The following is a 23,740-nucleotide window of genomic DNA, read 5'->3' as shown; positions in this document are numbered from 1 at the left end:
TAATCTGCCAGTGTTGCACTGTGTGAGCTTTATCAAGATCAGGCTTGACCAACACTGGATAAAAGTAAAGATACGGGTAAGTAAAAGTACTGTATAGCCGATTATTTTCTTTTCTTACTGGTCTTCCTAGACTTGAATGCAGATACCGCAAACAGGTTTTGAAAGAATTGTGGATTTGAATTTTGTTCCTATAGCCAACCATGTACAATACTGTATGGTACTGTATATCCATTTATATTTACATTAAAATTATACAGGGTATATACAGTAACAGTACTAATTTACCAATACATTTTCATTCCCATCTAACTTTTTTTTAGAAATTTAAATTACTAAATACTATACAGGTTAATTACAGTACTGTATAGGTAATATGAAATACAATGTACAGAATCTCAAAACGTGGTTCTTAGCATGTACTTTAAACACACAACCTACTGTACAAAGTGATTCTTATTATAGTTGCACAAAATGTTTTTCTTTATTATTGTTTTATATTCATCTGTCTAGAGTTGATAATAAGATCCATTACTGTACTGTTTATTGTGAGTTACAGGTTAGATCTTTATGTTTAGCATGTACAGTACAGTACAAGTTTATGAGGTTAGTGAGAGAACCGGAGGTTACCCCATGATAAGAGCTATCTCATATTATACTTTTCTTAGGTTGGTTAAAATAATCTTACTTATATACAAATAATAATATAGGAAATCCCCATTTTAATGGATCATTGGATTTAAATCTTACACGAACAGAGTTGTATTAAAAGTCGAATGCGTTTCTTCTGTATTAAGAACTGCCGGGGATGACATGTGCTGAAGGTTTGCGCCACATTCTGAGGAAATATGTGTAGCGGCTCCTCATCGGTGCGTCCTCCTCTGTAGTGCCCATCTCATCTTGCAGTCTGTACAAAATATCCATATGCTATAACTCTTAACACGGTACATCTGTTTTAAAGACCTTATATGGTACTGTACTGCATGTAGTAGGGTTATGTGGCTATCTGGACTCACTGGGTGGGTTTGTTTTTGTAAGGCTCAGTAGTGCCCCTGTCTTACCCCCATTTTTCAGGGAATAAAATCAAGGATGGTGGATGAATTTCTATTGTTAACTTAACCTTAACTAACTTAAATTAATGTAATCACACCAAACCTAACCTAACCTAATGTAATCACACCAAACCTTTCACAGCGTCGGCCAATTTCGGCGGTATTCCCCAATAAGTGCCAATCATCTTCTCAGTAGGTGGTGGTTCGAAGTTTCTCTCTGTTGCCCTGTTTTCATGTTCTTTGGCATATCTCACTACTTCAAGTTTAAATGCGATATTATATTTATGTCTCCTTGATACCTGCCATAGATGAGGGAGATAATTTGCAGGAATGAAAATGGCTTGTGACACCAGTGAAGGCCTGGTGGTGAATGAACAAAGTTCTAGACACTCAAGGGTGAAGAAACAAACATTCTTGCACTTTGAGACGAGCAGACAACCTTTAGCAATTCCTCAATAGATGACGCTGCCGCACCACTGCCATTAGTAAGCAAACCGCACAGCAGCAAGGGTTGTGTAGCTGCAGCCGTTTATTTTTATATTTTTTACTTACTGAGTAAGTAAATAATCGTATTTTTTGCAGTATATCAACAATATTAGTTAAATCAATTATTTTATAGTACTGTACTGTATAGAGAATACTTGAAATTGCTAAGTACTGTAATGAGGTAACAGTCTTTGTAAGGAGCTGATTTCAGTTGACCCTAAGAAAACATCTCCTACAACTCATCAACTAGCGTCATGGCAGACGCATGGTAATTTTCAAGGTATATTTTTGAAATAAAAAGTGCGTCTTCTAAGCCGAAAAATACGGTAATCATTAACCCTTACGCCCCGGGTGACGTTCCAGAACGCGCTCCTTTTCCCGCCACTGTTTAAATGCCCAGAGCAGGTTATCAGGTTCCAGTGTGAATATTTGCCTGTCACACCACACGCTTGGCCACAGGGAAGCTTCCTTAACTTTTGTTTGTTTCATTTGTCCATTTTATCATGTTGTATCAAAGTAATATTGCTAAAGTAGTGTACAGTACCTGTAGTTGTATTGTAGTGTAGTATTACTGGAAAATAATGCTATGATTGTTATAAATGTATTTATTTGTGGAATTATTATTCCAATAATTATTTCTATGCATTACTTGCTCTACCAAACACAAAGACAGCCGGACAGCCTGGCGACAGAATGCGTGTGTCGTCGAGCGCTTTTTATGAAAAATAATGCAAATAAAATAAATTTGAAATGAATTATTTATAGGAAATAAGTACAGTATTATGATCAGTAAATATATGAATTACTGGCAATCCCAGACAGAAAGACAAGCTAAAAATAGCTGCTAAGTGCATAGTTGACCAAGAGTGCTCGCCGTCAACAAGCTGTCCTCTTATATCCTTCCCTCAGCGCTGCCAGGGAAGTTTCTAGAGTCAATATATAGTTTTTCTTACTTCTTTTTTATTGTTTTATGATTTAAAAAGGTTAAAAATTATTTTTGTTAAAGTTTATTTTCCTCGATTCCCCCCCACCACCGGCACCCTAACCCAGGGCTTAAGGGTTCAGAACACATCAGGTTCATATTTTTTAGTTACAGTTACTACAGTATTATAAAATATGTGATGTGCACCTAACTTAACCCAAACTAACCTAACCATACATCTTATACACTACTCCCTCAAAGCCAAATACTTGTAATAACAACAACTATACAAGACAAAATTTTTCATAAAAAATACACCTCAAACAAATTTTCAAGGAAGTGCCGACATCAACAGTAGACGGAATCTTTATTACACTACAATATCACATCTCGTCTTGTACTGTACTGTACTGTACTGTCCTGTCCTGTCCTGTACAGTAATACCCCACTTTACGCGGTTCTCGTTTACGCGGTACCCCGCCAGAACCGAAATTCCCGCTTTTGTCGGTGCATCTACTCATATACACGGAGAGCGGCTGGCGGTCTTCTCGTGGCGCGCCATTTTTGGATTCAAACTTTCCGCCATCTCCCGCCATGTTGGGTAAGCGGCGCGAGTAGGTTGCGCAGTGTATGTCTTTGTTGCATTATCGGTGACATCATATGACGTATCGGACTGTGATTGGGCCACGCATCCTTACCTTCCTCCCCGCTAGCTGTGATTGGTTTAATGTAATATGACGTGCCCTGCCGCGGGAGGGATGAAGCAGGCTTGATCTAGCTGCGTCAGTTACATCCCTCCCGGCCACACCGTGTATACCGGTATCTATTGTTCCATAAGAATGGCTGCCACTGGACCACCACCACCACAGAAAAACCTTGCATTACCTGAACCCAGCCGCCTTAAGCCAAAGAAGATACGACGTGCCCTAAGCTACGATGTGCAGTACAAGATCATCCAATAGTTGGAGAAAGGAACAAGCAGGTTGATCTCGTGTGCCAGCATGGTGTGAACAAATCTACGATCCAGACGATAAAGAAGGATGCAGCCAAGATAAAAGAACACATGAACATCACAAAGTCTGCAGGTGCTTCAATGATCAAGTATTGCCAGAACAAGGTGCTTCTCAATACGGAGAATTTATTTGTGAGCTATTTGATTCATCAGGCAAGACGGAACATGGCGGTCGACACGCAGTCAGTTCATGCAGTATGCTTCCTCTGTGTGGCTGCACAGGTTTAAGAAGAGGAACAAGATCACCAACATTAACATTGGTGTTGAAGAAGCGAGTGCTGACCATGTTGCGGCTAGGGATTTTCCTCCGTTCTTACGTGAGAGTATGGAGGAAGGACAGTACACAGACGACCAGGTGTTCAACATGGACGATTCCTGTCTGCTTTGGAAAGCAACCTTCCAATACCTTCGTTGTCCAGTCTGCCAGCAAGTGTCGGGGCCGGAAGTTGCAGAAGGAGCGCATCACCATCCTCTATACCACCAATGCCTCCGGTTCCTGTAAACTCAAGTTATCGGTGATCCACACAGCCCGCAAGCCACACGCCTACAGGAACATGGACATGACCAAGCTAAATGTTCACTGGCTGGTCGCACGTAAGGCGTGGATGTTCTCTACTCTGTCCCTCTCCTGGTTTGATGACTGTTTCGTTCCCGACGTGAAGAAATTCTGTGAGCAACAGAATGTTCCATTCAAGATTTTGTTACTGCTTGACAACGCACCAGGACACTCGCCCCTACTGTTGGATCGTCACCCCAACGTAAAAGTGGTCTTCCTTCCTCCCAACACTACGTCATTAATGCAGCCCATGGACCAAGAATTAATCTGCAATGTGAAAGCTGCATTCTCTGCAAAGAAATTTAAGCTCCTGAACGACTATACCAACACCAAGGATGAGTTGCGTAACCTGGGTGACACCGATAGCATGAGCGACGAGGACGAGGAACAACAGTTGGCAGAGCAAGAAGTTCTTGTGAAACACTTTTGGAGGAAATTTAACGTCAAGAAAGCTGTGAACTTTTTGGTGGAGGCATGGGATCAGCTGTCTGTAGCAACGGTTCGTCACGCATGGAGACGTGTGTTGCAAGATATCCCAGGTGGGAGACAGAGTCAACCTGTGACTGGTGAGGTTCAGACTGTTGCAGTAGCAGTGGACCTTGCCAGAGAAGCTGTGCAGTGTTACAGCTGCAGGCTTCTCCGAGACCACCAACGAAGACATCCTGGAGGTGATCAGGGATCCTGAGGTGACTGCCAACGAGATGTTAGAAGACGATCACGTCAGTGAAGAGGCAGGTGGTGCGTCATCCCGAGAAGAGCACAAGTTATCGCATGGTAATGTAAGGGGAGCCATCGAGTGTGTAGAGAAACTGAAGCTCCTCCTTTCCGACGACCCTGACGATAACCAGTATGAAGTCTTCACTACCCAGCTGGTGCAGACTATGGAGCCCTACATCAAGGTGTATCACGACAACATCAACACTAGCCGTCAACTAAGCATTACCGAGTTCTTCGCCCACAACCCACCACAGCCAGCCCAAGCCAGTGGTAGTGACAGACTAGAGACAGTGATGGTGACTTTGAGGGATTGTCAGGGAGGCCCTGACAAGTGTGGATGACAGTGATGGTGACTCACCTGAGGGCCAGTAGCCTGCCCTCTGCCTCGGAACCAGCCTCCATTCCCGTACGCCGACCCATCTCTTCTACTAACGTCAGTGTTAAACCTAACCTTGATTTTTCCTAACATAACCTAACCGTACGTAAGTGTTAAACCTTGATTTTTCCTAACATAACCTAACCTTACGTAAGTGTTAAACCTTGATTTTTCTTAACATAACCTAACCTTACGTAAGTGTTAAACCTTGATTTTTCTTTTACCTGGTACAGTATATTATTCTCTTATTGATATTTCTCTTCTATATTACGTGTGTGTGCATACCATCATAATGTTAAGATGTTATTTTTACTAAAACGTACGTATTGTGTCGGGAAAAAGTGGAGTTTGGGGGTCGGCCCAGTCTCTATTTCAATTAATCCCATATGTTCTGTTGCTCCATTTACGCGTTTCCCGCTTTACACGGGCCTCCGCGGGTTCAATTGACCATGTAAAGCTGGGTATTACTGTACTCAACGAAACCAAGACTTGATCAACACCATAATCCTACAGGTATCATCCCAGTCCATCTACTCCCATTTTATCTACAGTGTACTTCCTGTTGTGAGGTTAGGTTAGGTAAAAGTAGGTCATCATTTACTGACAGTAGACATTCTAGGAATATGCAACATTTTCAGAGTAGACATAATGGGAGTAGACAAAGCGGGCATAAACAACCCTATCTTATAGAAGACAGTCAGGAACTTTGTACTGTACTATACTAACAAATAAATTAATTTCTGACTCCAAGATAAGAGACATAGTTAATTTGTCTACATGTTAGGGATATGGCACCTGGATTATTGATTGAGGTCACAAGCAAGATATGAAGATCAAGACTATATGAGTCTGACAGGTAACATAGCATGTGAGTCAAGCATTAGCAACAGTGGAGGAAAAGATACTAAGTCTGATTTGCTGTTATACAAGTCTGGTCAACAGAGTTGTAGAATAACTAATTAAATTTACTTGAGTACTGTACTCAAGTAACATTTCTGGGTATCTTCTTTTTTAAAAAGTACTAAATTTTTTTGCACTGTTATTGAAGTATGGTTTTCTAATACTTTTACTCCAATAAAATTGAAAAACAAAATTCGTTACTGGTTGTGAATTATATATTTTTTTAATTAATTAATTAATAACCATAGTGAGAGAGTTGTGTGGGTGGAGGGTATTATAGGTAGTAGGCAGCTACCAAACAGGGAGGTACTACCGCCTTGGGAAGATATTGGAAGCATAATGTGTTGTCTAATGGTAGACCCTGCTGCTATATGGCATCACGAAAATTGTGACCAAGTCCCAGGTTGGTGATCTGACTTTCAGTCTCATTTACACACAATTGCAGGGTCTCAATTGTTTCTCTTACTATTGACAACACAACATATACGGTATATATTGTATCTCACTTTTGATCTTTTTTATTTTTTTTATTTCTTTATGGTTCTTTATTATTATTATTACATTTTTGCCCCCCAGGCCCCTATGTGGGTCAGTGACCTGTGCCCGGGTGAGCTAATCCCCGTAAAAAATAAATAAATAAATAAATAAAAGTGTGGGTGGAGCCATGAAGGGTACAGTGTGGGGAGACACCACGTGGTTAAATACCTAGAGGTCTCATGAGGTCAGGTGACATGAGGTCAGGTCAGGTGGCAGTGGCCATAACAGCGGACTTCTTGTGTCCATCAACACCTTGACCACCCACCTCACCTAGCCTACCTTCTTATCCCACCTCCCCCCATCTAATCCCCTCTCTTCTCCCCCACCTTTCCTTCAGGGGCTTGGTCTTCCAGTTATATGTCAGCTGCTCTTTGCATACACCTGTACCCAAAATGAATTTCAAAGATGCTGTGATTCTAAAATGCTTTACAAAATTCCATCTTAGATATAAAGTCTATATCTATACATATGTGTGTTGTGTGAGAGACTGAGTGTATTTAAAATTCTGCTTAAATAACTAAGTACCTGTACCACTGCCCCTCCCTAGCAGCACCCACCAGATGTTACATGGTGTGAAAAATTCAACCACTCGTCCATTAGATTTGAAAAGTGACGTCACCACAGCCACACCCCCAATTAGAGGGACAGTTCATGGGGAGTCTTAGTCAGACTCAGTCACTATGGAGGCAACAATCATCCACAAAGCCTTCAACTGAAGGAGCTTAATAGTTACTTGGCATGCCCAGGGGATGGGGTGGAGCTACTGAGGTCTTTCCTGACATTATGTGACTTAGCTATCAAGCTCAACACCCCACTACTGTACCTGCATCAGCTGCTTGTGAGTGTCTGTTTAATCTTGCTGGGCTTATTTTTTATTATTTAATTAATTTATTACACCCCAGGGGGCAACAAGCTTAGTAGTAAGACCATGTGGTCAAGCACTAATGCATTGGTACTCGTGTCTCGCAGAACACCTAAGACTTGTGATATGGAGACAATATTGATATGATTTAAGAACAATGGAAGTTAGCACCCACCAAAGCGTGGGTAGATTACAAGAATTAAATCTATATGGGACAGTCAAGGCAATAATGGAGTACCTGAAGAAAACCTGTAATGTTTGGTTCGTTCACACTGGATAACACCCTTTCCACATGTGTTCCAGCCCAGGTCTTGAACCCAGTACATAGTGAGAGATGCATACATAACTTAGCAGCACCTATCATTCTAAAGGACTCTACCAATATGGATTTACATACAATTCTCATCCTTACCTGTGTTTACACTTGGAGAGAAACTGTGACACTACCTCCTCACCCTCACGATCTTGAAGTTTCTGGACGGCCGACCAGGAGGACAAGTAGCCTATGATGGAGTCCAGTGTAGCATCTGTCTCCACCACAAACTTTTCTTCATTGGACCTGCAGAGAGCATGGAACTTAATTAACATCACTTCTCTGTATATATTATTTTCAGGCCTTAACTCTAAATTGACAGCTAAGGATTCCCCCATTCCCCCTCCTCTCAAAAATGGAATACAAACTACATGAAACTTCCACATATGATGGCTGCTGTCCCTGCAGATAGCTTCCACTAATGAATGCCAACATTTAACGATGACTACGCTTTTTACTTTATTTTATCCTCTTCACCACCAAACGGCTTGTTAGTTACTTGGGCGGTCAGTCACAGCTGTGCTACGCAGTGTTGGCAAGTACAGTACTGGGAATGTACTGCCTCCAGAATTTATCGTAACCGATGTCAATGTTGGTCAAATCTGGTTTTAAATGAGCTCACACTCGGTGCTCTCACATCGCTCTCAGGCAGATTGTTCCAAAAGTTCATAACTCTCACTCCAAAAAACTTGTAGCCTTTTCAACCTCAAGCTGTGACCCCTAGTGGGGCAGGTATCTGCCGGCTCTAGGTATGAACACTTGACTGAGTAATATCCTCTGAAGTGTTTATAGATATCTATTAAGTCACCCCAAGCTAGGCAACTGCAGGTATTATAACCTCTCTGGGTAACTGAGGTGCCATAGTTTAGGCACCAGTCTAGTGGCCCTCCAATGAACATTTTCAATCAACTGACAGTCTCTTATTATATCTCTGGGACCAGATAACATGACAGTGCTCTAATTGTTGAATCACCTCATTTTTGAAGTGTTATGAGGATTGAACCATCTAGGTATGTGAGCTCCCTTCTTGTAAGACCTATTAGCTTATTTGTTTGATTTATCTTCTCACAATGGTCAGAAAATTTCAGTTTGTTATCAACATACACACTCATACATTTGGTATCAGATAATGATGTTTCTTTGTCCCATTGGGACATGTGATGTTCCTCCTAACTATTGGTATGACCTAGGTGCTCCTTTTGCATTCTGTGATGTTGAATCTTAATTAAAGGTCATCCCTTTGACCACTCCTGAAGCTGACAGATTTTCCTGCAGCTCTTTACTGTCTGTTTAGTTCTTAATTTCTGCGATTAACTTAACATTATCTGCAGACATTTGTATGAAACAAACAAGCAACAACAGTCCCAGTACACTGCCCTGCATTACCTCGCTGTCATGGAGACACATGATGACTTCATGCCATTAATCACCACATTTTACTTGCGGTCATGAAGTTTCTGATCCACGCCAGGACGTTTCCCTGAATTCTGTACCCTTCCAGTTTAATTTTCAGCTTTAAATGGTGTACGCTATCAAAAGCCTCGGCAAAGTCTAGGTACAGTATATATTATCAATAATGCCATTATGCTTCATTACTTTTTCTTTTAATATTTATAACCTTACAAGCAAAGTACAGGCATAGAAAAAATGTTACTTTATCCTTTTTAGAAACTCGTTCAGTCAAGGTACCCAGGTGACTCAAATTACTGTCCTGAACTGCTGAGTGTACTGTGAGCCCAACTAGATGACTCCTGTGCAACACTATTTAATGTTAGTTACACCAAGATGTTCTCGTCTCCTCAGCACATAAACTGTATCAGTATTCCTATGGTGATAGTTATTGGTGGTAGCGACTGGAAACAATAAATGTATTTCAATATGGTATGCAGTTATCCACACATCATTAACATTCCTGTATAAATTATTTAGCCAATTTTCATTTTGCTAATCCTGCCCTCTCTCTCTCTCTCTCCAAAAAAACATGCCTTATTTCTTTCTTTCTCTCTCTTTCTCCCTTTAGGAAATCTCACAATTCATCCATCTGGGGAAATCATACCATCATCTTTCTTTCTCTATGGGAAATGTAACCTAAATGTCTCTCTCACTTTGTCTCCAGGAAATAAATCTCTAAGAGTATTGGTGAGGTTCGTGCAGTGGTAGGCTGAGATGGCTTCAGCATGTGGAGAGTAATGGGGATCAATTGGATAAAGATATGCAAGAGTTTGAATGTATAGGATAGAATAATAAGGGATAGGCCAAGAATGACCTGGGGGAGAAGTTGTAAATAATAACCTAAGAGATAAGAACCTGACAAGAGAAGTTGCAATAAAGATTGGAGAGCTGACATCAGGTTAACCCACACCAGCTTGGAAAATGGTGGTTAAACTGTGTAAATGATGAACTTACGAGATGAAAACTTCTTCTGGGGAGAAGGCCGGGAGAGTGCCATAATCAGAGTTTAAATGGCGATGTCCCATTGACCAGTTGGGGTCCAAGTTTGAATGCATCTGTAAAAAATGAAGAAGGGACTTGTTTAATGAACTCCGAGTGTTGGCTGCATCTTAAAATAAGATAGATTAAATCATATTGGTGGAACTGAGACTTTAATATTTTATTAAAACTTTGGAAAATGGGAAGACAATATTGGCTTATTCCATTAATTAGTGTATACATAATACTTCACCAGACTATTTCTTAAACTAACATTAAAGTCCCAATTTATTTTACCATTTTTCCATTATTCTGCTGACCAGCCTTTGTAATGCTTCTTCACTATCTACAACACCAAAATCATCTGCATACCGTACCGAATATTTGAATTACTCTATCATTACCTTTCATCCATTACCATCAACAACTACAGTACAATAGTATATTTCTTACTTATTAACACGTCACTTTACTCATGCTAAAAAAACTTCCTAAGAGACCCTAAGTGCCCAACTTTATTGTCTGCTTTTTTTTAATTACTGTATCTGCAAATTTATTATATTTTTCCAAATTAAATACCTCCAGAATCCACGAAACAAATCCACAAAAAAAAATTCTTTTAATCTCTATAACAGTCACACTTAAAATTCTCACACCAAAGACACCTTCTGAAGCCATTTTTATCATCAGATAACTCATTCTCGATTTATATTATTCACCCTGTATAAAATTACGTTCAGTAAAACTTTGCACACATAACTTAATTAAATAGTCTTAAGCTGGGTGTATCATTCTAGGTCTCTTGTATTTTTTTTCTATTCTTTTTTCTAATTCACTGAGAAGGTTAGATGAATACTTGATCTAAGTCTTCTCCATTAGTTGTAGGATGAGTTATGCAGTGACCCATAATGTGTGAAAATTCAACTAAAAATCAGAAGAGGCCAAGCAGTCAGGGTACAGGAAGATGGGGAGGACAAAAGAATGCTCCAGTTAGGGCAAGAGGTGACCTGCTCATGAATACAGTACAGTAAATCTAGTGCATGTTCATATAATACTACTACAGCACTGTACCCCATAACCCAGAGAGAACAAAACCCCGAAAGTAACATGAGGGTCATTCCATTAATCCTGAAGGTTCTAAACCTTTAAAGATGACAATATTAGAAACCAGGCCAAGCATCTGATGGTACACAAATGCCAAAAGTTTACTTAATAAGACTGAAGTAATGAGTACATAATTATGTGGACACAAAACAACCACACACCATTGGGGTCAGCAAATCCTGAGGCCAAGATGTGTCGCTGGGTGGATATTTACCAAGGCATCATCCACCATTCAGAGAGGACAGGGCTACAAGAGGTGGTGTACTACTGTATAATATGTCAAGGAACACCCAACAGTAACCAGTACATAACTGACAAGATAAATGAAATGGGATCATCTGAATCATTTAGTGTGAGGTGATGTGATAGCACAAAACAAGCTGACAGTAATGTGTGCTATAGGGCAGACTCTGCATTGGAGCAGGAAGTGGCATATATTCATAGTCATCCAGACAGCATCCAGAGCACAAGCTCTCATCATGGGACACTTTAATCACGAGAAGATAGATTGGGTGAATTTTACCACACAACCGAGGAAGAACAACTCCTTGACCTCATTCATGACTCATTCCTTACAAAATATGTCACAGAAAATATTGAAGTGGATTAACAACTGGCTTCAAGACAAGCAATAAAGAGTGATGACAAGCAGAGTACATTCAGAATGGAAAAAAGTTTTCTGTGGAATACCGCAAGGACCTATCTTTAGACCCACCCTGTATGTGATCTACATTAAATACTGTACATTGATGAAAACATAATGAGCCACATTGTCAAGTGTGTGGGGTAACAAAGATATTTGGGAAGGCAGTAAGTCAAGATGTTGTCACAACCAAGCATAAAAATCTACATGAGCAATTCAAATGTTCACAAGAACAATGTAGGGAACCTACACAGGCCACTGACCTCCTTCCCCTGGCAGAATGGCCACCTCTACTGGGTGGCCATTAGGTAAATAAGGTAAAAACAAAATTAAAGTTAGAAAATGTAAGACTGCACAAAGGATAAAACAACCCTTATGGCCTAATAACAACTATTCTGTTTATAAGGAAAATATTATCAAGAACAATAAAGGTGATCCTACACAGGCCAATGGCCTCCTTCCCTCAGCATGGCCTCCTCTAATTTGGGTGGCCATTAGGTAAATAAGATAAATATAAGGTGATAATCAAATCCCACAAACATTATAATTTTTTGTTTTGTTCACAGCTGCCTCAACTGACTTCCAAATCTGGTAGCTCAAACTTTACATTCTTTCATATCTTACCTCCATTCCGTCACTTCATTGTAGATTTGTTCTACATTTATCTACATTACTTTCTTTAACTTCTACCTAAAAACATCCTAAGTATCTTGACCTTCTATAGCCCCATCCCATTTATGTTCCATTTAACATTAAAACTTAACTAACGTAACTGAGTCTGACATATGGCAACAATAACAACACCCTGTAGTAATAATGTATGCAAAATGTATTATCGTAACACCAATGCCACGGTAACCATTTACATTCACCTATATACAGGGTATACTATATAATATTATATACTGTAGTGCAGGGGTGGGCAAAGTACGGCCCGCGTAAATTATTTCTGTGGCCCGCCGCTGCATTTGGCAATCAAAAAAAAAAAAATTCTTATTAATTACAGAAAGGACAATTTTGGAAGTTGGGTGGACATGGCAGCAATACTGGCTCGTCGCTGTTAACCTGTGGCCCGTGAAGTGTGCCACCATTCATGAAGTGGCCATCAAAAATAATTGCCCACCCCCTGTTGTAGTGGATACTCTCCCCTACAACTGCTGATTGGTCACTGGCCGTCCGCTTCCCAGCCAACCAGAGGCGAGTTCCACATATCAGCCCTCGCGTTCGAACTGCGCGGTGATTGACCAATTGGCGCCTTCACCTCAGCCAATCAGCAGTGTCTCTCATCTTTGCACTTCAACTCTTGATCCAGCAGAATCATATAAATATCCCCCTGCCTCGCCGTGAGGGCAGACAACACCACGCTCTTAAGCAGAGAATACCTCCTCTAAAGAAGCTCCTCCACAGCAACTCCTTTACTAAGCAGCAACTTCCCAGCACCTAACTGCTCTGTACATATAATATATACAGTATAGTCTCGATTTACGCGGATTTGGTTTACGCGTTTGGTCATTTACGCGGCACCTTGCCAGACCGACAATTTTTATTTACATGGTTCATTCCATCATTTACGCAGAAAGCGGCGCGGGCAGGGTGCGCACAAGGTTGCCCAGTCAACAAAACATTACCGAGTTCTTCACCCGCCACCCACCACAGCAGGCCCAAGTCAGTGATAGTGAGGATATGAACTTTGAGGGGTTTGACAAAGAGGCCCTGCAAGCCTCTGTGGTGGATAGTGATACACTTGATACAAGAGATACAGGTGAGGGCCAATAATCTGCCCTCTGCCTCGGAACCAATCCCCTATCTCCGTGTGCCCAGCCATCTTTTCTACTAACGTAAGTGTTAAAAAACCTAATATTATTGATATTTCTCTTAAATATTAATTGTGTGTGCATACCATCATAAAATTAAGATGTTATTTTCACTACAACGTACTTATTGTGTCGGAAAAAGTGTAGTTTGGGGGTCGGCCCGGTCTCTATTTCAATTAATCCCAAATGTTCTCTTACTTAGTTTACTCGTTTCTCGTTTTACGCGGACCTCCACGGGTTCATTTGACCACGTAAATGAAGACTATACTGTATATAAAAAAACGCCATTGTGAGTTTCCTTTCTCACCTCCATCCTTAGTGCGAGAACTCCTCCATGTACGCATGTATGTGAGCCTAACAAAGAGAAATTAGACTGCTGGCCACATACACTATGCAACAGTACCACAAAAAACGAAAAAAAAAAATATATAGTACCTCTAATATTGTTGACCTTAAGTTTTTGCCAGCATAAAGAGGTGTACAAGCCAGGTAACTGTAACAAGCCAGTACTCCCCCCGGTCGCAACACTCTGTCTACCTGTGTGGAGAATGATGGAAAGGTTAGTTCAGTGATATCCCACATGTACAATTTCTTTCTGAACGATTGTATGATTGCAATTTTTGGCCATACCAATTAGGTTGCCAATCCTCTATTTGTTAATCATCTAAGCAGCATTTAATGGTTAGGTTAGGTTGTCAATCGTCCAGGTAGCATGTAATAGTCATATCCGGGAAAATATGGACACACGATGACCCTACACTAATGCATACTTTGTATACCTGCACTGTGTATGTATATTATGTACCTGCACTGTGTATAGAGTATACATACTGAATAGTATACTACCTGCATTGTCTATATACATGATGAAACAATGTACTGTACCGGTAAACTAAATAAAGTAAGATAGATGTAAAACCCTTCAGTAACCATTTCAAAGTAATGTATGATCTTGCCTAGTGTCAAAAAAGTAGTGACACATTTATTACAAGTACAGTATATCTGAAAACTGGACTTTGGCCATGAATCATGTAATTAGACACTATTTCAGTCTTTTTCATAGGAGTTAAAAAATGAACACGTGGACACAGTCTACTACTCAATAATCTTTGTTACCTAACTGTACAGAGTCACAAAGCAACACAATCTTCTACCTCAGAATTTATCTTCAAACTTGGGGATAACTTAATCCATCATCTCCATTGCTATTAATAACTTGAAGGTCACAACAACTCTCATAGACATATTTAAAAAAAAATGCTGATACATTAACCAATAAGTTACTGTAGTGTATCTAATTATGGTTCCTTGACAAACCACATAATGTATATTTCCTCAACACGTGAGAAGGGTGTTTCCCAGTGTGATCCTCACTACCAAACTACACAGGTTTCCTGGTCTCCGGTTTCCTCATCTACTAACACTGGATAGACCAACTGTCCAGATGGCTATTAAACCGGTAAGTGGTGAAATAATAATTTTAAAAAAATTAAAAACTATCACGACAATTAAACTAATGTACATAAAATCCTTTTTCATTCAGTATTGTAAACTGTTCACAAAGTTTTCTATATAATGACCTCAGAAAGATCACGTACACTGTTAAATAACTATCTACCTCTTTATAGAAGGTATCTAAGTTGAACCAATGGACCGCTGCACAACTCGTCACCAGATCCACCGATGCATTCTCAACAGGCATGTGCTCAGCTAACCCCTCCCTGGGGGGAAGGAACTTCTTTAATATCATTAATAAAACAAACAACAATGGTTAACAACATGTTATTCTTTTAAATGGATCAGGTTTATCTAAAATCCCTCCTCCTAGTCACAGGCCTGGCATTTGACATTATTAGGGACCTGCCACTCTTTGCCATAAACAGATAAAATGTACCGGGAACTTTCCCCCCACACTCTCATCATTCTCTCACTTTATGTAACTTGACAAAACCTATGACCCTTCAGGCTTTTACGCCCTTAATGTACGAGTCATAAAGGCAAGTATGAACTTTTCATACTTCCCTGTTGGGCGCTGTAAACGCTTCTGCGCTTCACCTTGCACAGGATGAAAGGGGGTGCCCAATAAACTAGCCCCCTCGGGGGCAAATCTGAATCTGTTTATCTAAAAGTCTTGTAGGATGGGATACAAAGGCAGAAGACATCCATCACAGCAGTAAGTCAGAATGAATGAAGGGAGAATGTGTGTGTGTGTGTGTGTGTGTGTGTTTCTAAACATCTTGCATAAATAACAAGAAAATTTAAAGAGCAAAAAGGTTATTCCTCTATCTCTGATACCTTGTTCCATCTACAGAGTGCAAGATTATATAATTTTATAGAACCAAACCAAAATAACAATGCTCAGGCCACTGAAAATCACAATTTAAAAAAAATATTCACAAAAACCTACATGACAAATAGATGATTACATATGTGGGTAACTTGGTTAACCATCAACCATTCTACAGTACAGTACAGTATATTGTACTGTACCTGTAATATCCTTTTTTTCTTGGCACAGAAAATGAGAAAATCAGAAATACACTTGGAGGTTTTCTATCAAGCAAAGAATTACAAAATATGAATTCTATATTGTGTTCAGACAAATATGAGTGTGAACAGTCTTTTGAAGGCAACAATGGACAAAGAAAGGTGACTCAAGGTACACAATACTGTACTGTACCATATATTGTACAGTAATATATTGTACTGTACATATACTGTACTATATACTGTACTGTACATATGTTTGGGTGAGAAAGAATATGTCACTTCAAAATACACATTTTTTAGGTAAAAACATAAGACATTACATAATGAAAGCTGTTAAAGTTAATGTACAAATAGGATAAGATGATGTTATACTGTATTATTATGTCAGACAAAGAGTTATTAAATTATAAAAAAGCCAAAATTTTCATCTTCTAAAAAGCTGGATCATCTCAAAGTAATTTTAGTTTCAATGCAGAGGAACTGGATGGTGCATATAAACACCACTTGAACATAAAACATCAAAATGGACAAGTTGTCGGTTCTGAGGAAACACAAGAAATACACTCTGCCACGTCCTTAGTGTAATACGGTATAGATTATTTGTAATAAGTTTAAAGTCCTGTTATAATAGATGAGAAAAGTTTATTTCTCTAGAAACAGGGCCGCCATTTGCAATGACATCAACAGTTTCTCTGCAAACAACGTTCTCCAACATACTCACCGCTGCAGTAGTCGTAGGTATTACAAAGGACGGCCTCTTCAGACCCCAAATGCCACATTCGGGTAAGTTTTAAGGGTGTTTTTTATGGTCTAAGTCATGGACATTTTGTAAGTGAAGAAATGTGCCGTGAAGAGCAGCTTATGGACATAAAAAAACTCCCCTGTTCACACCAGCTCAACTGTCATGTATTCTTACCTGGTAGATATTCTTTTTCTTTTCCAGTGCATTTACAGAGTATGTCAGTACTAGATGGAGATACCAGTCAATTTAGAACTCATGACATTGTCTGGACTTTGTTTTGAGAATGCATTGGGATATATCATCATTTGTATTAATTAATGGGTCAAATTTTACTTTAACTTCCATAAGTATTTGGATGTTTATATTCGAGAAAGGCTATATTGGGTAAATTTAAGTTTTGGTCATCACTGTACTGTACTTAGACATGCAGACTGTGTTTTTTTCTGATGGTTTGTGATGTGTTATGGACGACTTAGACCTTCATTTATATCGGAAATAACTATTTTTGCGTTACTACCTTACCGATGTATGTTAAGCTAACCTTATAACTCATACCCTAACCTAACCTAACATATGATCTGTATTTTGTTATGCGATCGAAAAATGTTTTGCGACAGAAATCCTGTAGAGAAAATGTGTCTTATTTTTTAAAGCACTTAATCCTATAGTTAGAATCTTAAGGTTCCCCAGATGACCAAAACCAAAATAATACCAATATTATTTGGAATGTTTATATGATGAAATTTGTTGTAGGGGCAGCTAATATCCATTGAATTAATTAATGTGCTTAGTAATATTTATATATTCAATATAGTATTACTGTGTTGCACAGTAAAGCACAATTAATTATCTAATAATATTTATTTACAGCGCCAATCAGCTGAGAAGGTTGGACAACTACTTCCAGGGTTCATCAAGGCAGATGAAAGAAATTTACCAAAAATAGATGTCATTATGATAGTAGAGTATTATCAATAACTCCGCCATCCAGCTATGAAGCACGTTAAATTACGTCTGTCATCTGCTCATTCCCTGGCCATGGTCGTCCCTAGTCCTTGAACAACATTAAATATAGACATCAGTTACAAAAACTTAAATTTTCCAGACATGAAATAGAGAACAGTGATGAAAACTTCCATGTTGGAGTTATCGGTCTTGTGCATCATTGTGGCAGCCAGCAAGTAAATACACACGATGATACTTGAGCAGTAATTTATTATAACCTAAAAATAAGGTATGACTGTGTATATCAACAGGTCCTGTATTTCTGCTGGTAACAACACATACACCACAGCTGGCTGCCTCTAGGGAGCCAACCTGTGACGTCACAACCAATCACAGACCTTTTCACAGTCACTTGACTCTTTAGCAACTTTAACCTTTATTTTTTACACTTTTTGGCCCAATGGATTTTAAAATATCATTACCATATTGAATGTAAGCATTTTCTTTACTCAATGACCTGCCATCTTACGGAAAAAATCAAACCCACAACTCGTCCATTACTAACTTGTAAACAACATTCTGATGTAGATGGTCTTGTTCAGCTACTCTGAGCTGCTCCAGACTGACATCCAGACCGATGACTTGCTTGAAATGTTCACTGTACAGCCTGGTGTTTTGTCCTGACCCACACCCAATGTCCACACACACCTGCAGGGGCTCCACCTGAGGAGAGAGACAAATTTGTAATGTTGGAACAATCTGCCAGAGAGAGTTGTGACAGCCCTGAGTGTGAGCTCCTTCAAGACTAGACCTGACCAACATTGAAGTAGGTACAGATACCTACTGGACCCAGTGCATGCCCAGTAACAGAGGAGGATAAATGTAAACATAAAGCAACACAATATGTTACATACAGTATACTGTACTGTACTGTATTACTATGCTGTTCAGGTCACTTCAAACCCTAATCTACTGTAGTTAACTAACCCTAATCTAGTTAATTCTCACCCTAATCTAGTTAATTCTCACCCTAATCTAGTTAATTCTAACCCTAATCTAGTTAATTCTAACCCTAATCTAGTTAATTCTCACTCTAATCTAGTTAACTCTAACCCCAATCTAGTTAATTCTCACCCTAATCTAGTTCTCACCCTAATCTAGTTAACTCTAACCCTAATCTAGTTAATTCTCACTCTAATCTAGTTAATTCTCACTCTAATCTAGTTAACTAACCCCAATCTAGTTAATTCTCACTCTAATCTAGTTAATTCTAACCCTAATCTGGTTAACTCTAACCCTAATCTAGTTAATTCTCACTCTAATCTAGTTAACTCTAACCCCAATCTAGTTAATTCTCACTCTAATCTAGTTAACTAACCCCAATCTAGTTAATTCTCACTCTAATCTAGTTAATTCTAACCCTAATCTAGTTAACTCTAACCCTAATCTAGTTAATTCACTCTAATCTAGTTAACTCTAACCCCAATCTAGTTAATTCTAATCCTAATATAGTTAACTCTAACCATAATCTCGTTAACTCTAACCCCAATCTAGTTAAATCTAACCCTAGTCTAGTTAATTCTAACCCTAATAGTTAATTCTAATCCTAACCCTATTCAATTCTAATCCTAATACTAGTTAATTCTTACCCCAAATCTAGTTAATTCTAACCCTAATCTAGTTAGATATAACCCTAATACTAGCTAATTCTAACCCGAATACTGTACTAGTTAATTCTAACCTGAATACTAGTTAATTCTAACCCTAATCAAATGTAACCCTAATATCCTGCGTAATAAATGGTAGCCAGACAAAACCCCCCACAAGTTAAATTACAAAGGACAAAAATCACCCCATTTTTATATTGTTTCTCAGGGTCAGTAGACTCATGCCGTGAAAATTTAATAAAGGGAATTTTGTCCTACACTTGTAATAAACCCTATCCCGTTTGGTTATATGTATACGGATCACCCTAAAGTTCTGGTGTTCCCTTTACTTCTTATAGACAACAAAATATGGAGGATAATTACTTTTTCCTTCACATAGTCGACAACTGTATTGACGAGAGAGCGTGGAGGAACAGGGCGAAACTCGGCGTATTTCTTCACTAATCCAGCATTATTAAACACCATGTCCACTGGTTTATCCATGTTTAGTGACCCCGTACCTGCAGAAACAATGGGAAATATTATTATTTTTACTTTTCTCCTCTTCACCACTCATCGGCCGCTTGAGCGATCGGTTACATCTGTGTTACGTGGCAATTACTGGGCATGCACTGGCTCCTGTATGTACTGTATCTGAACCTAGATATAGCATAATTACTGTAGCTTGAATCTGTAAACTGTGTGAATCGCTGTTTGTACTGCTGTTTGAATTCTGGCACATTTTCTAGATAAGTAAATTCACTAGTCATCAACAATTAAAAACAAAATAATACCCAGGAGCATCCCAGAGTGCTTATAAGAGAGTTGTGCAACGAGCTTGCCGAGCCCCTGAAGATCCTGTTCTGTAAATGCCTGGATGAACAAAAGGTCCCGTGATTGGAAAATGGCTCGTGTGAGTCCTATCTTCAAGAAGAGCGATCGTCACTCCACGAACAACTATAGACCGGTGAGCCTGACCAGCATAAAATGTAAAGTACTTGAGAGTATTATCCGAGATGACGCGATGGAACATCTACTACGAAACAACCTTGCAAGTGATTGCCAACACGGTTTTATGCCGGGGCGCTCTTGCTTAACACAATTGCTCAAGGTATTGGATAATTGGACCCATATTCTGGAACGGGGTGGTAATATCGACAGTATATACCTAGATTTTGCCAAGGCTTTTGACAGTGTACCCCACGAAAGGCTGAAAATCAAACTAGAGGGGTACAGAATTCGGGGAAATGTCCTAGCGTGGACAGAAGGCTTTCTACATGACCGCAAGCAGTGTGTGGTGATTAATGGCACGAAATCATCATCTGTACCTCTCACAAGCGGGGTACCACAGGGCAGTGCATTGGGCACGCTGTTTGTTTGTTTGTTTGTTTCATAAATGACATGCCTGATATTGTACACGCCTCCATACAAATGTTTGCCGATGACGCCATGTTATTTCGGGAAATCAAGAACCAAGCGGACTGTGAAAAGCTGCAGAAGGATCTCTGTGAGCTCCAAGAATGGTCAAAGTGGCTGCTGAGATTCAATGTCACGAAGTGTAAGAGGATGCACCTGGGACGTAACAATGGTAAGGAGGCGTATCATATGTCCCAACGGGATGAAGAAACTGCACTACAGTATTTGAGACTATGTGAGAAGGACCTAGGTGTGTATGTTGACAATGAGCTGAAGTTCTCGGGCCATTGCGAGAAGAAGGTAGATCAGGCAAATAAATTATTGGGTCTTATAAGAAGGTCGTTCAGATATCTAGACGGTCCGTCCCTCGTAACGATCTTCAGGAGTGAAGTGCTTCCCCATCTGGAGTACTGTCACCCCATCTGGTCCCCGAGATATGCTAGGGATTGTCAGTTGGTTGAAAATGTTCAAAGGAGGGCCTGCACTTCTGCACCTCAACTACCCTGACAGATTGGAGCGCCTGAACTTGCCTAGCTTATTCTATACGGGCAAGGGGCGACCTAATTGAGGTGTATGAGCATCTCAGGGGGGCACTACTCAGTCGAGTGTACTTACTTGGAGCTGGCGGACGCTCACCCCACAAGGGGTCACAACTCAAGATTGAAGAAGCCGCAAGTCCGGAAAACCGTGAGGGCAAACTTTTTCGGAGTGAGAGTTGTGAACTCTTGGAACAATCTACCAGAAAGTGTTGTGACGGCACCGAGTGTGAGCTCTTTCAAGACCAGACTTGACCAACACTGGGGGCAGGTTCAGGTACATTCAGGAGCCGGTACGTGCCCAGTACTTGCCAACAGTGCGTAACAGGACGTGACCGATCGCCCAAGCGGCTAACGAGCCGATCAGTGGTGAAGAGGATTCGCCAGACCTGGCTCCCTGCGACTTCTACCTCTTCCTAAAGATCAAGTCCGTGCTCAAAGGTACCATTTTTTTTTCGGTAGAAGAGGTGAAAGCAAAAACGACAGAGCTCCTCAATAACCTTTCAGAACATGATCTGCAGAATTGCTTTTTATACAGTCTTTCAATGTTGTCATCGGTAACTGCTGTGTGTGAAGGGCCTGGGCGGTCACCATCTTTCACCGTTTCTCTGCCTTCCGAAAATCGTTTGTGCCATTCAAAACAGCGTACACGAGACATGCAATATATATATATATATATATATATATATATATATATATATATATATATATATATATATATATATATATATAAACACGAGTTGACCTTTTTCAGTTTAAATTAATCTCTACATTATAATGCTTAGCCAACTAAACCCAATCATCTTTACGAATGGTACTACACTCCAAACTTAACACTGAAGGTTCAACAATGAACTTAGCTGCATCAAAAGGCTTCATATTAAACATATATGGCAACTTACCGACCATTGGAGAAAACTTGTAACAAAAATAACTCACAAACTTCACTCCTGATGATTTTAACTGATTTCACTTAATTTTAACCAAAGTCTCCCGGACACTGGACCCCATTTAGTTATGTCATATCTTATCAACTTGAATTACATCAAAGATTAATATACTAATGAGAGCACAACAAAAATTGGCAACTCAGCACATCTTATCCCAACAGTTCAGGAGTAAAGGTTTGCAATTATACACATTATGGACGACTTAAATAACAACAGTTTACCATAAGTGTGTAGGTTCCTTAAGTTAAATCAAGAGAATAAAGAATAATCATAATCCTTAATAAACAACTATTGGCACCGTGTATAAACAATAAACCACCTTACAACACATTATTTGATTGCAGTTTACACACCATGAATAATAATAGAATAGCACTGAATATAATACTCAACTAAACCTTATTTGAAAAGGTATCCACCACTGACAAATGGAGACGTTCTCCCCCTCTCAAGGCCAGCCACTGACTGACGAAAGTTCCATACCCTCGGGGACTACAAGCCTAACACTAATATTAAACAACTCCCACTTTAAACTGCAAAAATACCCACATATATACAGAAATTTGTTTAATATAATCAAGTACCAGCCCTGCTCACATATAATTATACATAATATATTATTTACGTAAGTTGAGGGTAACATGCCTAAAAAAGCAAGGAAATATAAGTAGGGTACCGGGTGAGTTGTTAGCACTCATACTGAATGGCCTGTTCGCAGCACACCAAGCGGGGGAGTCGGGAACTAAGTGACCAGCTGGCACCACAAAGGCCTAAGAAAATTAAATGTACTTTGTCAAATTAATTCGTACATGGTTGACGAAGCTAAAAAGCCAGCTATAATATTAACAAAGTTATCTTGGATAGTTTTGCATTTGAAAATATATTACGCATGTCCTTAGGAAATAATTAAAATACGAGAAGAATGTCATTATGCATATCACGAATAACTAAAATAATTACTGGAAGGCCGTGGAGGACGTTCGTGTACGGAATTAAAAAACGTAAATAAATATTAAAATAGAGCTAGTCTTTCCCCCAGAAGAAATAAAGGATAAGCGGGACATATTTTAACAGTAAGTACAGTTCCTGAGAGCGGGGAGGGCGCTTGAAGGTGGCACAAGTCACTTTGTTCCCTCACCCGCCGGTCCCCGATGGATTGCCTCAAGTAGTCACATTACTTACATAAGAACATAAGAATGGAGGAAACTGCAGCGGGCCTATTGGCAGATACTGGGCAGTCCCGTTTACACCCAACCCCTATTGCTCATATAAGCATCCAACCTATGTTTGAAGC

At 39.6% G+C, this 23,740-nt stretch overlaps 1 protein-coding gene across 2 annotated transcripts; it reads right to left on the bottom strand.

Moving 5' to 3' along the window:
• Nucleotides 1-94: 94 nt before the first annotated feature.
• LOC121869100 (putative methyltransferase DDB_G0268948) lies at nt 95-22,925 on the bottom strand. 2 transcript variants are annotated; one of them, XM_042370286.1, is made up of 8 exons: nt 22,839-22,925; nt 19,929-20,065; nt 18,464-18,621; nt 15,340-15,442; nt 14,157-14,258; nt 10,137-10,237; nt 7,830-7,976; nt 95-904 (listed from the first exon to the last, which is right to left on the bottom strand). In XM_042370286.1, exons 2-8 carry the CDS (start codon nt 20,046-20,048, stop codon nt 790-792), a joined length of 846 nt encoding a protein of 281 aa, XP_042226220.1. In that variant the 5' UTR covers nt 20,049-20,065; nt 22,839-22,925; the 3' UTR covers nt 95-789. The 2 variants fall into 2 exon arrangements, with proteins under 2 accessions (XP_042226220.1, XP_042226219.1); XM_042370285.1 differs by having other exon boundaries at nt 22,845-22,908.
• Nucleotides 22,926-23,740: the final 815 nt, after the last annotated feature.

Source organism: Homarus americanus, unplaced genomic scaffold, assembly GCF_018991925.1.
Source record: "Homarus americanus isolate GMGI-L3 unplaced genomic scaffold, GMGI_Hamer_2.0 scaffold24694, whole genome shotgun sequence".
Classification (NCBI taxonomy): Eukaryota; Metazoa; Arthropoda; class Malacostraca; order Decapoda; family Nephropidae; genus Homarus; species Homarus americanus.
The sequence above is the reverse complement of the archived record's forward strand: the minus strand, read 5'-3'. Positions and strand labels throughout refer to the sequence as shown.